The sequence below is a fragment of the Peromyscus eremicus genome, chromosome 3 (genome assembly GCF_949786415.1).
Source record: "Peromyscus eremicus chromosome 3, PerEre_H2_v1, whole genome shotgun sequence".
NCBI lineage: Eukaryota > Metazoa > Chordata > Mammalia > Rodentia > Cricetidae > Peromyscus > Peromyscus eremicus.
The window spans coordinates 82,763,542-82,776,945 of record NC_081418.1 but is presented as its reverse complement, the minus strand read 5'-3'; the positions used below and the strand labels follow the sequence as shown (position 1 = coordinate 82,776,945).

The 13,404-nt window shown below is 39.0% G+C and overlaps 1 pseudogene and 1 gene segment (V, D, J or C); both read left to right on the top strand.

Annotated features, from left to right (window-relative positions):
• Positions 1–336: 336 nt before the first annotated feature.
• LOC131906412 (splicing factor U2AF 26 kDa subunit-like) lies at positions 337–4,670 on the top strand (annotated as a pseudogene).
• A 4,912-nt stretch (positions 4,671–9,582) lies between these two features.
• Positions 9,583–10,286, top strand: LOC131906411 (immunoglobulin kappa variable 4-1-like). The segment is given in 2 exon segments: positions 9,583–9,649; positions 9,856–10,286. Coding segments are annotated over 2 exon segments (480 nt in total).
• The last annotated feature ends 3,118 nt before the right edge of the window (positions 10,287–13,404 follow it).

The window sequence follows — 13,404 nt, the reverse complement described above, 5'->3', positions numbered from 1 at the left end:
AGACCAATTTCCCTGATCAATACAAAGACCCCCTAATTCTTGCAAATGAAATATAAGAACACATGAAGAGGAATGTATACTATAACCAAATTGGCTTCTATTGAGGGATGAAAGCTTGGCTCAAACACAAAAATACTAACTGCAATTCAGTACAAAGTGCTTAAGCAGATATCCTGTCATCATCTTGACAGGTTCAGAAAATTCGTTTAAACTCATGATAAAACTGCTAAGTGAACCAGGAATAGAAGGATCTTTCCTGGATAATTAAGAATACAGGGCATAGTTAGTGGCGTATGCAGCTGCGTCTTCAGCTTCTGCTGGTAGAAGGCATAATACTTGATGTCTATTGTCAACACTGAGACAGACAAAGTCAACTATTCATTTTTCTTCAAAATTGGAACATGTGGTCAAGGAGGCAGATGTTTTTGGTTGCACAAGGAACTGACCCTTAGGGAGACTATTTTTATTGACAATATCAAACAAAGCCCCAAATAGTACCCAGATGTATGATGGCTCACACTGTTCTGTGAAAGACATGGAGACACAGGAGCACTGTGATGGGTTCTTTGAGGAAGTATTTACTGATGTGGAACCAACGTACTAGTGGAGATGAATGTCTGTAACATCCTGGGAGCCCACCTATTGGGGAACATGTATGTCAATTTTCTCCTTTAAGAGGATTCTGAGAAGGCTGTGAGGAGTTGAATATACCTTGGATTAATAGGCAGTCAATCCATACACAGCTGTCCTGGGTGTCTAACTTCAGAAAACCCTGCTGGCTCCAATTTGAAATGGGAGAGTGCACAAGAGAGGCTTCTGCAACTTCATGCCCCTGAAGCATCTCCAGAGAGCTAAGGGCACTGTGGTTGCCAGCTCAAAAATCATAGATCTGGGTCCCCATCCCAGCAACTGTGTTACTGATCCAGAGACCAGGGGCCTGGTAGCAGCAGAAGAGGTGGAGGATGAGAGAATGACAGATCTGGGCAGCTCTGAGCCAAGCTGTATTTTTGTTTAATTAAATTTGTTTAATTCATTTTACATACCAATCAAAGATATCCCCTCTTCCCTCCTCCCGCCCCTTCAGTCTCCCTGCTCCAACCCAGCCCCCATTCCCTTCTAAAAGAAGTTAAAAGCCAAGCTGTTTTTAACTCTGCATCTGCTAGACAGTGTTGTAGTTGATTGACAAGCTGCTTCACAATGGGATTAAATAATAATAATAATAATAATAATAATAATAATAATAATAATAATAAAACAAAATGTATTTCTGAAAGAAATGTGTAATGACATAGTAAAACAATATAAAGCAAAAACAAAGATTATAAATGATAAAATATCATTATAATTATACTAAGTGAGGGAAAATAGCAATGCTTCCCAAATCTGAAATGAGAAAAGGGTGAACACCTATTCTCTCATTCTTGTTCAATGTAACGCTCAAACCTCAGTCATAGAAAAAAAAGGCAAGGATGAGATATAAAAGGAAGAAGTCAAATTACAACAAAACATTCTTATACTTAAAAGACTCTCAAAATCCAACCATAAAATTCCTAGACCTGAAAATGCTTTCAGCAAAGAGCAGGATATAAACAAAGAACACTATACAAAGTCAACCTAAAAAAAATCAGTAGCTTTTCTGTGTAATAGTAACAAACTTACTAAGGAAGAAGCTAGGGGTAAATTTCATTCACAACTTCAAAACAATTACCTGGGAACCAGTTTAAGCAAGGAAGTTAAAGATCCATACAATAAAATCACTGGGATGTTCAATAATGAAGCTGGAGAGAAGATAGAGTATAGAATGACCTTCAACACTTAACAATAGAGAAAGCCATGCAGGCTGTGGTAACAGTGCGATACAAGAATGCAATCCACATCAATATCCCAGGGACATTGCCTACAGAATTGGAAAAGCAATTGTAGCAGGAATCTTAACAGGTCTTATTAGTAAAAATCAAACCTGGAGCTGGGTATTGGGGTGAACGCTGGAAAATCAGAGAAGCAGAACAAGCTACAGCCACCTCACCCTGCCATTTCCTCAGCTGATCCTGTTTTCTCAGACTGGAAGCCTTTGAGTCCTCATCCAGAATGAATCTCAGCTGAACTGCTTCTCAAAAGTCTGAAGCTTAACCAGCCAAAAGCTTCTAGTTTCTGGTCTTCACGCCTTATATACCTTTCTGCTTTCTGCCATCACTCCCTGGGACTAAAGGCTCACTTTCTGGGAGTAAAGGCGTGAGTCACCATGCCTGGCTGTATCCTTGAACACACAGAGATCCAGGTAGATCTCTGCCTCTGGAATGCTAGGATTAAAGGCGTGTGCTACCACTGCCTATCCTCTATATTTAATATTGTGGCTGTTCTGTTCTCTGACCCCAGATAAATTTATTAGGTTGCACAATATTTCGGGGAACACAATACCACCACAAGCAATAGTGAAAATCTCACTAACATCCGCTGAAGTGAGTGTTGCAGTGTTCAGTTGTGCAATGACTTAAGCATCTCTTGCTTTGAATTACGTTGAAATGGTGAAGCCCTGTGTGTGCATCACTGCTTCAGTCATGAGAAGAAAAGGAAATAATGAGTTTAATGTTGGCTCAGTTTTGGAGGTTCTGCTCCCTGAGAAGAAGGCCCTGTGCGAGTCTGTGGTGAGGCAGCCCATCAGGGGCTGGAGTCTATGGAGCAAAGCTAAGTGTCTTGTGGGCAGGAAAGAGGAGGAGATCACAGACACATAGTTCTCCACGTGAGCACAGGGTTAGGGATCTCAAACCTTCCTAGTAGCCCTGATTCATACATGCTCGCCACCACCAAAAACCAAACCAAACCAAACCAATATAGCAACAACAACAACAAAACAGTCTAGAACCATGGATTTACCGCATGGGCTTTGTGGGGATAGTCATGCTACAATGTACTGCAGTCCTTGATTGGAGAGGACTGAACTTCATTCAGTTTCTTCAAATACAATGATACTGTGCAAAGATATCAGGGTCTGAGCCATTTCTACTTGTCAAATACCTGGAAACAGAAATCTCTGACTTTCCCTCACATTGTCAGTACCTCCATTCAGGTGCCACATAGAAAGGAAATGATGACTATGAACATGCCTCACTTCCCCGTTAACCTGAGGTTTTTTTTTTAAAGCTGTAGTCCTATGTGGAGTAGAAGGTATGGTGAGTGTCCAGAGGGACACAAAGTCCAGCATCATTATCTGCCCTGGGTTTCATAGTAGGGACATTGCTGGGATATCTGACACTCTGTCCACAGACCAAGCTGGGACTCCTAAGCTGGATGCTGACTGAGAGGAACTGTGGATTCTGAGGTGTTAGTGGTTACAGGGTTAAATGTTTCTCCATTTGTGAAGGCTTCATGGGACTCAGCATTGGCTTTAGAGGAAGAGATGGAGAGACCTGCCTTATCCTCAGTAATGCTTGTTCACTCTAAGTTAGTTTTCCAGCCTCCTTCTTCATCCCGTGCTCACAGCTCTCTGCTTCTTCTGCTCTTGATGACATTTAGATTAAAGCCTCTTAGTGGAGCCAATGTCCCTTGTCATCTGATTCAGAACACATTCCTTTTTCTTAATCTTATTAAATCCAATTATTTTCTCTTGCTGAGAAGTATCCCAATGTAAAATATGTTGTGGTTATGAGACACAAAAATTAGTGTAGGATAGCGAGGTGGTTCAGTGGATAAGAGCCCTTCTTGGTCTTGCAGTGGACATAGGCTTAATTCCCAGCATCCATATGGCAGTTCGCAGCTATCTACCACAATTGTTCCAAATGACCCAATGCCCTCTTCTGGAATCCAAAGGCAACCAGATTGTGGTAATTATAGAGAAAACACTTCCACACAGAATAAATATAAATACATCATTTTAAAAAAGATTAATTATGAGGGATCACAGGGCTTCTGCAACTCACATTCTTTACATCAGAGCAGTGACAGTAAAATCCTCACATGGGACCTCAAAATAACAGAAAGTGACAATTCCGAAAGGCCAGACAAAAAGTCACCTGGGATACCCCACTTAGAACACTCTAGGGAATCCTTTGCTAACTCTAACTGCCACAGGGTGACACAAGAGCAGGTGTCCTGTGAGCACCAAGTCAAGCTTCTCTGAGCTGATTTGCATATTGAGACTTTAGTCACAGTGCAGAATGCTCAAATACCTCTCAAGGCAGCTTACCAGTGCCCAAGAAGCAGCTTCTAGTCCAGGTCTCACAGATGGGGTCAGCTGCTCTCTTGGTGTGGGTACTGATGCTCTGGGTTCCAGGTGAGAGGATAAAATGTTGGGAACATCCCCTGTAGACCTTGTTGTTTTCCATGCCTTGATGTCCTGACCATTGAAATTATGGCATTTAATTTGTGTTAAGTTTCCCTTTTATTTTATGGCTTCTCAGAGTGTAGCTCATGAGTGCTGTTACAGATTCCACACACATAATGGTGTTTCACTGGGGTGTTTTTTAGTATATCTGTGACAAGGTGTGTTTATTATTTCAGGTTCCACTGGCGACATCATGCTGACCCAGTTTCTAGCTTCAATGCCTGTGCCTCTAGGACAAAGAACCGACATCTACTGCAGGGCCAGCAAGAGTGTCACTTCATCTGCTAATAGTTATATGCACTTGCACCAACAGAAACCAGGAGAACCCCTGAAGTCCTCGTCTCTTTAGCATCTACTCTAGCATCTGGTTCAGTGGCAGTGGGTCTGGGACAGACTTCACCCTCACCATCTGTCCTGTGGAGGCTGATGATGCTGCAAGCTATTTTTGTCAGCAGAGTTTTGAGTTTCCTCCCATAGTGCTCCAGGCCTAAACACAAACCTCCTTGATTTGCTGTTTACTGAAGCTTAATCTCTGAGCAGTTTCTCACCAGACATCTCAACTATGTGATTTTATAAATCTTGTTTGTAAAGAGGAAGAAGCCGTGAAACAGAGATTTCTTAAACTAATGTGTGTTTTTCCTACTATGTATGCTTTATAATTTTTCAATTTGCTTCCTTAATAAAGATCCCGATGATACTATTTCAAAGCATTTTTTTTATGTTCAATAGATTTGAGTACACAATCATTTAAAATTCACAGGAATTTTTCCTTGGTATCTCAAAATAAGAGCTTTGAATATTGAAGATTGCTAGTTGTCTTAAGACAGTAGTTGATATCCTCACTCTGATGTCACATTTCCACTTTTATTTGCTTGAGATTTCAAAGTCCCTATTCAGCAGATCACACACCCAAGCCTCCTGCAGCTGACTTACTGCCTAGCTTCTGATCTACCTCTCTGTGCCCATCATATGCTCATTCATGGGCTTAAACTCATTAGCTGTTCTTTTCCCCTTGTTCGATACTCACATCTTTCTCTATAATATCTTCCATAATATGGCCACATTCTCTTCTTGCCTGATTCAGTTTTTGTTGTCTTCTTAGGTGGAGGAGTACAAAGTCTCACTATATATCCTGAGCTGACCTGGAAATCACTATCTAGCATACAGTGACTATGAACCTGCAACCCAGCAGCCTCTTCATCCTGACTGCTGAATTATGACACTAACCCAGGTCCTTTTCATATTCTGGTTGTTCTCCCATTGCAGGTACATGAACTCTAGAGGCTCAAGTGTACAAGTCATGGTCTTGGAAGTTTTACTTCATAGACATTCTTCACTCCTTTATGAACCTTCTTTGGGCTTTTGTATCCTCCCCACATGGAGTGAAAAACTCAACAAAATGATCTTCAGATGTACATCTCTGAGTTTTTCAAGTTACAGTTCTATCTCAGAATGGTATGTATGTATGTATGTATGTACTGTATGACTTTCCTACTACTGCACAAGAAGTTATCACAAACTCAGTGACTTATGAGCTCAGCATAATTATCTGAGCAGGGTATGACTGGGTCCTCTCCTCAGGCTCTAGTAAGTTATAGCCAAGGTGTTGTCAAGGTTGCATTCTCATGCGGGTACTCAAAACATCTCATTGTAAGAGCAGTACAACCTTTTATTTTTTTTTCAGTTTGGTCTTACTAAGTTTTCTAAGATTACGTTGACTTTGCAAATGTCCTGACTCAACCACTCATGTGCCACCCTGCCCAATGGCTGTCACAGATACTGATGGGATATGCAGTAAGGAAGACACCAAGGATGTAGAAGATTTCAACACTGCCACTAACCAGCCTGGACCAGGAGAAGTTGGCTGAACTCCATCCACAAATGAAGAAAAATAAGTATTGTATTCACATGCACAATGAGTCTTTTTTTGAATCAAATCTATATATTGAGCCACAGAGAAAAAATTAACACTTTTATGTGATTTATATTTTTATTATAGCTGTATGAATTTCTTTGCCATATGTACCTTTTTTTTAAATCCATTCATCTGTTGAGAGACACTGGGTTGATTTAAATTATTACTATTGTGAATAGTGCAGCAATAAACATGGATGTGGAAGTATATCTGTTTTATGAAGATTTGTTCAGATATATACCTAGTGCTGGAGGAGCTAAATCATATTGTATATCCACAGTGGTTGTACTAGGTTGCATTCCCTCCAGCAGCTTATACTGCTTGCTCTTTCTGTTCTGTCTGCCTGTCATTTATAGTCACTATCCTGATTTCCTTTTAGTTCATTATTCAGATGAGGTGATTTTTTGTTTTTGCTTGGGTTTCTATCTCATAGCCAAAAATGACAAGAAGGCATAAAAGATCATGTAAAAGTCACTAACCAACTTCAGAACAATAAGAATTATTGGTACCCTGAAACTTCCCTTACATTCAATCATATCTATTTATTTAGAAGAGATTGGATAATGCTTATTCTTTTGCTTCATTTTTCCATACTGAGGATGGTAGAGCTGAAAGGACCATTAAGGTTTTGCCTGAATGATGCTGATTTCCTATGGTGTACAGAACTTAGCTGTAACTTGTTGGTCTATTGTTCTTCCTCTCACACAATTTCAGGAAATATTCAATGATGTGCCAAAGATAAGTAACATGTGATAGCATTTGGACCATTTAATTAGGGAGGTTTGCATTTTAGGCTACTGTCCTGTATGTAGAGATTGAGTGCCTTTTCCACCATAATAAATGACAACATCTTCTTCCTCCATTTTGCTTGTTTTACAGATGAAATAGGACTTCCCTGGGCCTCATTCCACAGTGGTACCCATGGAAGAGGGTGCTGTGTCTCATGAGCTCAAGGTCATCAACATCAGACTTCCTGGATCAAAGCTGGGAGCAAATTAATGTGTTGTTTTCAGCCAGTAGGTTTGTAGTTAGTTCACTTTTAATGCCAGCCCAAGGAACGTAATGCACCTGTACAGTGTGGAAACTTGATTTGTGGGCAAAGCAGTAACTAAGGACTTTCCAGCTTTTTCTATTACACATAAAAGAACACGGATATTTTGTCCTTTATTCTTCATGCTCTCCACTTACACAGTATGAGAAGCACATGATTAACTGCAGGAGACTTTGGATATACAAGACCCCAGTCACCTTGTGTCCAATGTGAATGAGCAGCAGTAAATGACATAAAGCACAATCTGAGCTCACTGCAGCTGTCACAAAGCAAGGTACAAAGTTTAGCAAAATCGAGAGCACATGGCAACTCGTTCGACTCTGAATGGGGCAGTTACTCATCTGTCAAATTCTTGACCTTGATTGAGATGGGGAACTTCCTTAATCCACACCCTCTTTATCTCTCTCATATGATGGTGTGTTTGCAGTTGACAGAGGAGATCTGAAAATGTTCATCAGAAATAATTTAATATTTTGAGCACGAAAAGTAGATGTATGCAATTATATAATTAATGTAAAATACAAAGTAAGTGCAGGTTACTTAAATGCTTATTTATTTTTCAGTAGTATTCTTGGCTTAATGCTTAAACATTAATGTCAGATAACTACTTTGTTTTGCATATCAAATGCCATGAGCTGCTTTATGCAGTTGATTTATAATACATATTTTTGAGAGATTGTTTCCATTCATAGGTTAGTCTGGCCTCAAGTCTGGCCTCAAATGCCCCATTCTCCTGCTTCTATCTCCCCAGTTGTGGGATTTCAGATGTGAACCTTGACTCCTTACCATGATATTTTAATGATTCATTTATTTTTCTGTTTTTTTTGTAGTTTATACATAATACTGGGTTTATAGTTAACTTTTTATATATATTTTCAGATTCAAATAACCTGAAGTCCAGACAGGTTCTGTGATTTCTGTTATTGCTATTGATTTTCATTCACATTCAAACATTTTTTTCCAATGGATGGGAACCATCTGTGATGTTGAGGTGTATTGGTTTCTGTAAAACTGTTACTTGATTTAGGATGGTTGTTCCCCTTGCTGGGAAGGGTTTTCCCCTCTTCATTCTGTCAGCAAGACCATCTTAACCTGTAGCTGGAGTGTTCTCCCGTCAACCGGGGTTGCAGCCACTCAGACCCAAGAAATCACAGAGGCTTATATTAATTAAAACTGCTCAGCCATTAGGTCAGGCCTAATATTGACTAGCACTTACACTTAAACTCAGCCTATTTCTGTAAATCTATATGTTGCCATGTGTTCTGTGGCTTTTCCTGTGTGCCATTACATGCTGCTCCCTGGACAGCGGGCTAGCATCTCCTGACTCAGCCTTCATCTTCCCAGCATTCTCCTTGTCTGTTTATCCCACCTATACTTCCTGCCTGGCTACTGGCCTAACGGGTTTTATTAAACCAGTGTATAAAAGCATTATCCCATAGCATTAAACCCAGTTTTAATACTGCTAATCTAAATTATCCTAAAATATGCATTTCTGGAATAAATACTCTTGGCAAAGTGTGTCTTCCACGAATTCTTGAAGAAATCTTTTTTTCTTTATTCCTCTTCATTTCCCCAATGTAGAGTTCTATTTCTGTCCTGAAGTTGTAGGGAGGATGCGTGTTAGCTTATGTTGGGTTTAGCTTTGCTTTGAGATTAAAGTTCCTCTGATCTCAGGTTTAATTTAATGTCCCCAGTATCCACAGAGCGATTATGGGCTTCTCTTTACATTTCTTTTCAGTGTTTGGCCCAGAAACTGGAACCCAAAAGTCCAAGGCACTGTTCCTTGTCCTTACTGTAAGAATTGATTTGGAGATGGGAGAAATGATAATAATTAGGATTAATTCTCTTGTTTTTTTGGGCTTTCCTCTTTTCTTCCTTCCATCCTTCCTTTCATTAATTGCACATTTTCTTTACTGTATGATTCCTAATTTGTTGTTGTAATTTTTTGAACATATCATTTCCCCAGGACTGTCAATCTCATATAGCTCTCCTAATGTTTCTGCACAAGTCATCTGATTTAAATATGTCTTGGATTTTAACCAAAGCTTCTATTATTGGAGATCCTAGTAGATTTCTGTTGGAGAGCTGTCAGCCAATGTCTTTCAGTGATTGCTCATGCTCTTTGTGATGGTATATTTGCCTGTGATTGACAGCAGCCACTGTCACACATACTGCGCAGGCATCCGCCTTTGTATTTGCTGACTGCTTTGCATGGGCCCCTCGAGCCCAGCCCAGCTACTCAGAATTTATAAACCAGATCTTTACAGTCAGATCTTTAATACAGAGAAGCATTAGACAGGCAGGGGGAGCAAAATGGAGTCACAGATCCAGGTCCTCATGTCCCTACTGCTCTGGGTGTCTGGTAAGAAATTGAAAAGTGTTATAATCTTTTTAGAGTCATTTCTTTGTATATAAAAAATTTACAATGTGTGCCAGGGTGTAATATTTTTATGCAATAATACTCTGACAATATGGCATTAAAAGGACACTAAATGACAAATTTCATGTGTATTAAATTCTGTGGTTTTTTTTTTAATTTTGTATGATCACTTGTTTTCCTGATTGCAGGTGCCTGTGCAGACATCGTTATGACCCAGTCTCCTTCCTCCCTGGCTGTGTCAGCAGGAGAGAAGGTCACCATCAGCTGCAAGTCCAGTCAAAGTCTTTATTCAAGCTTCCTCCAGAAGAACTACTTATCCTGGTACCAGCAAAAACCAGGGCAATCTCCTAAACTGCTGATCTACTTAGCATCCACTCGGGATACTGGGGTCCCTGATCGCTTCACAGGCAGTGGGTCTGGGACAGATTTCACTCTCACCATCAGCAGTGTCCAGGCTGAAGACCTGGCAGATTACTACTGTCAGCAGTATTATGATACTCCTCCCACAGTGCTTCAGCCTCCAACAAAAACCTCCTTGAGAGTCTCAGCAGCTGCCTGCACCACACACAGCCCTGGACCTGCACACTTCCATTTCCCCCTTTTTGCTGAGAGCCAGTGAGCCTGAAACATTTATGAAAATATTTGCAGACACCGGCAAAATATGATGGGTTCAATGTCTCTTATGTTTTTTTATATGAAAAACCTTTATATGAAAATGCAATGGAGAACTCAGTATTATTTTTCTATTCTTTCTGTAACCTATAACCCAAAACTCTGTTGCTTGACTATGACGGATTTATCTTTTATAGTTCTGGTTTTCTGGTGTCCATCATAGGAGTCTATGGGTTGAAGTGATGATGATGACAAACTGTATTTCTGTTGGAGGCTGTGGAAAGAGTGTTTCCAGCTTTTTCTAGATTCTGGAGTGCTTTTCTTACTTCCTTATTGGTGGCCATTTCTTCTATTTTTTTCTTTTCCTTTCCATAAATTCTTTTAACTTTTATTACATTTTATTTAATTAATTACCTCTGTCTGTGTGTATTTTTGTGCATGTTTCTAGGTGCACATGTGGCATGGCATAGTTGTGGAGGTCAGAGGACATTTGGACTTGATTGTTTCTTTGTCATTTGGGTCTGAGGATCAAACTCAGGTTTGGCATCAGGCTTGGTGGCTAATGTCATTACCATATGATCCATCTTGCTGACTCTTAAAATATTTTATGGATGTAAATTCAGTGTACACAATTTTCTTAAAAGCTGTGTTTTTCTAGTATATCATATATTTTGACCTTATGGACTAACCTTCTCCATTTCCCCTTCCATTTCCTGCTGTCTTTTCTTCCTTAGTTTTTTTTACTTTTATCTCTTTGTCTCTGACATACATACAGACCCACCCACACCAACCCATCCATCACACACATATACATACATATATATGCCCATATACACATGTACATATATACATATAGATACACATACACACAGACATGAACCTCACATACCCAGAATTCACATACTTAGGACCACCAAAGGAGGGAAAATGTGATATTTCTTCCCTTTGTTTCTGGGGACACATCTCCCTCTGAAGTCTCCATATCTGATTTCCAACTGTGGAAACTGAGAACTCTCCCTTCACACTAATGTTGGATATAATTCTGTGTCAGCAGATTCTGCCTTCCAGTCTTTACATTTCATATCAATTAATAAAGCTTAATGTTTTCAGAAGGGAATATTTGTGCTCCCATGTGAAAAATGTGCTAACTAATTGTGTCCATGTTCTGATTAAGAAACTTATTGAACACCTATTTTGGAGATATAGCAGGGAACAAGTGTGTTACAGGCTTCATAAAATTGCTGGAGATCTCCCAATTCCTTAAAGCTGAGTGGTTCTCTGAGTGATTCTGGGCAGTAAATCCTTGAGTGTAGGTTGCTAAGTTTAGAAAAGCCTGAAATAAACCAAATGGGTACTTAAGCCAACAGTCATGAATCATAACAAAGAAACACAAGGTCAATAACAATCAAGAAGAAATGATGTCCCCAGTGGATCATAATTCCCTCAAGGATTCAACTCAAAGGTCTAAATTGCTGAAATGTTTAGTGAAGATTTCAAAAATGATGAATCTCCAGAAAAGACACAAACTAAATATCTATTCAGTCAAGGCTGTAGAGAGGAAAGCTAATAATACACAGGCAATCATAAACATGATGTATAAAACAATCAGCTACACAGCAGAAAAGGTGAATAAAGGAAAAAACACAATTGAAATGCTGGGAATTGAAATTTCAATGTATCAAATGCAACCCTCAGAACAAGAAATTAATAATAGTCTCAATAAAACAGAAGAAATGTATCCTGGGTCAAGTTTGAAGTGGAAACAGTATTGAAACATTATTGGTAAAAGAAAATTATCATGAATATAATGTCAAAGAATTCTAGCATATGATGAAGAGCCCCATACCAAGAATCATAGGATATAGAAGAGCTGAGATAAAAACAAAGGCATTTAGTGAAATGAGTACAGAAAATTTAATATAAGGAGAAAAAAGTGACAAACACAGAAAGGCATTTATTTGTCTAAATGGACATCACCAGAGAAGACCTCCCCATGTCACGGATTGAACTCTCATTTGAAACAGTAAAGCCGGGAAAAACATGGAACAATATATTCTTGATAGTAAGTAATTGTTAAATAAGTTAACCATCTCCAGCAAAATTGCATTTTAAATTGAGGGAGAAATAAGGACATTACAAGACAATCACAAACTAAGGCATTTCATGACCATGAAGACAGCACTGTGGAAGATACTATAAACATACTATGCACATAGGAGAAAGAGTGTTTCAATCATGAGAGCAGAGACAAATGTTGGCGTCGTGAGAGGGATGGATGAACAATGGCTATCAGGAAAGGAGTCCAGTGTGTCCAACACTGTAAGCTAGAAATTCCATTATACTTGAAGAGTAGGGAAAATGGAAAACAATCTAATAAATCAGGAAATCCCAACAAAATGATAGACATCAGTATAACATTTCTTAATAACCTTATGTGACTACAATTCAGCAATAAAGATACAAATATTGTTGGAATAGGTTAAAGAATTACATCCAACAGTCTACTTTGTTTAGGAAGCACACCTAAGTGGTAATGACACACAAATATGATGAGAGTCAAATACTGGAATAAATCTACCAAGAGAATGGGGGCTCAAGCATAGCTCTGCTGATATCTGGTACAGTAGAATCCAAACAAAGCATAATCAAATGCATAAGGAAATCAAACACAAGAATTGAGTCATTGAAAGTACATAGCAATTCCACATGTATACACAGCAAACTTTGGGACTCTAATTTTTATAAATAAACCAGATACAATGGACATGGAAGGTGAGATATGTCCTGATACAATAGCAGAGGGTATTTTAAGTGGACCACTCTTTGGATTCACAGTGAAAACCACCAGAAAACTTTAGAATTAACCAACATGAAAAAGAATGGACTAACCAGACATCTAAAACATATCTCATTTACCATATGTACATGTATATAATATACATGTACATTGTATACATGTATACATGATTAACATTAGGACCATCCCAATTCTTGCAAATGAAATCTAGGAATACATTGAGAGGTGTGTATACTATAACCAAATTGGTTTCGATTCAGGGGTGAAAGGTTGTCATTGTATACAATATTTTCCCATTTTTAATGCCTCCAGTTCAGGTGCCATTTAG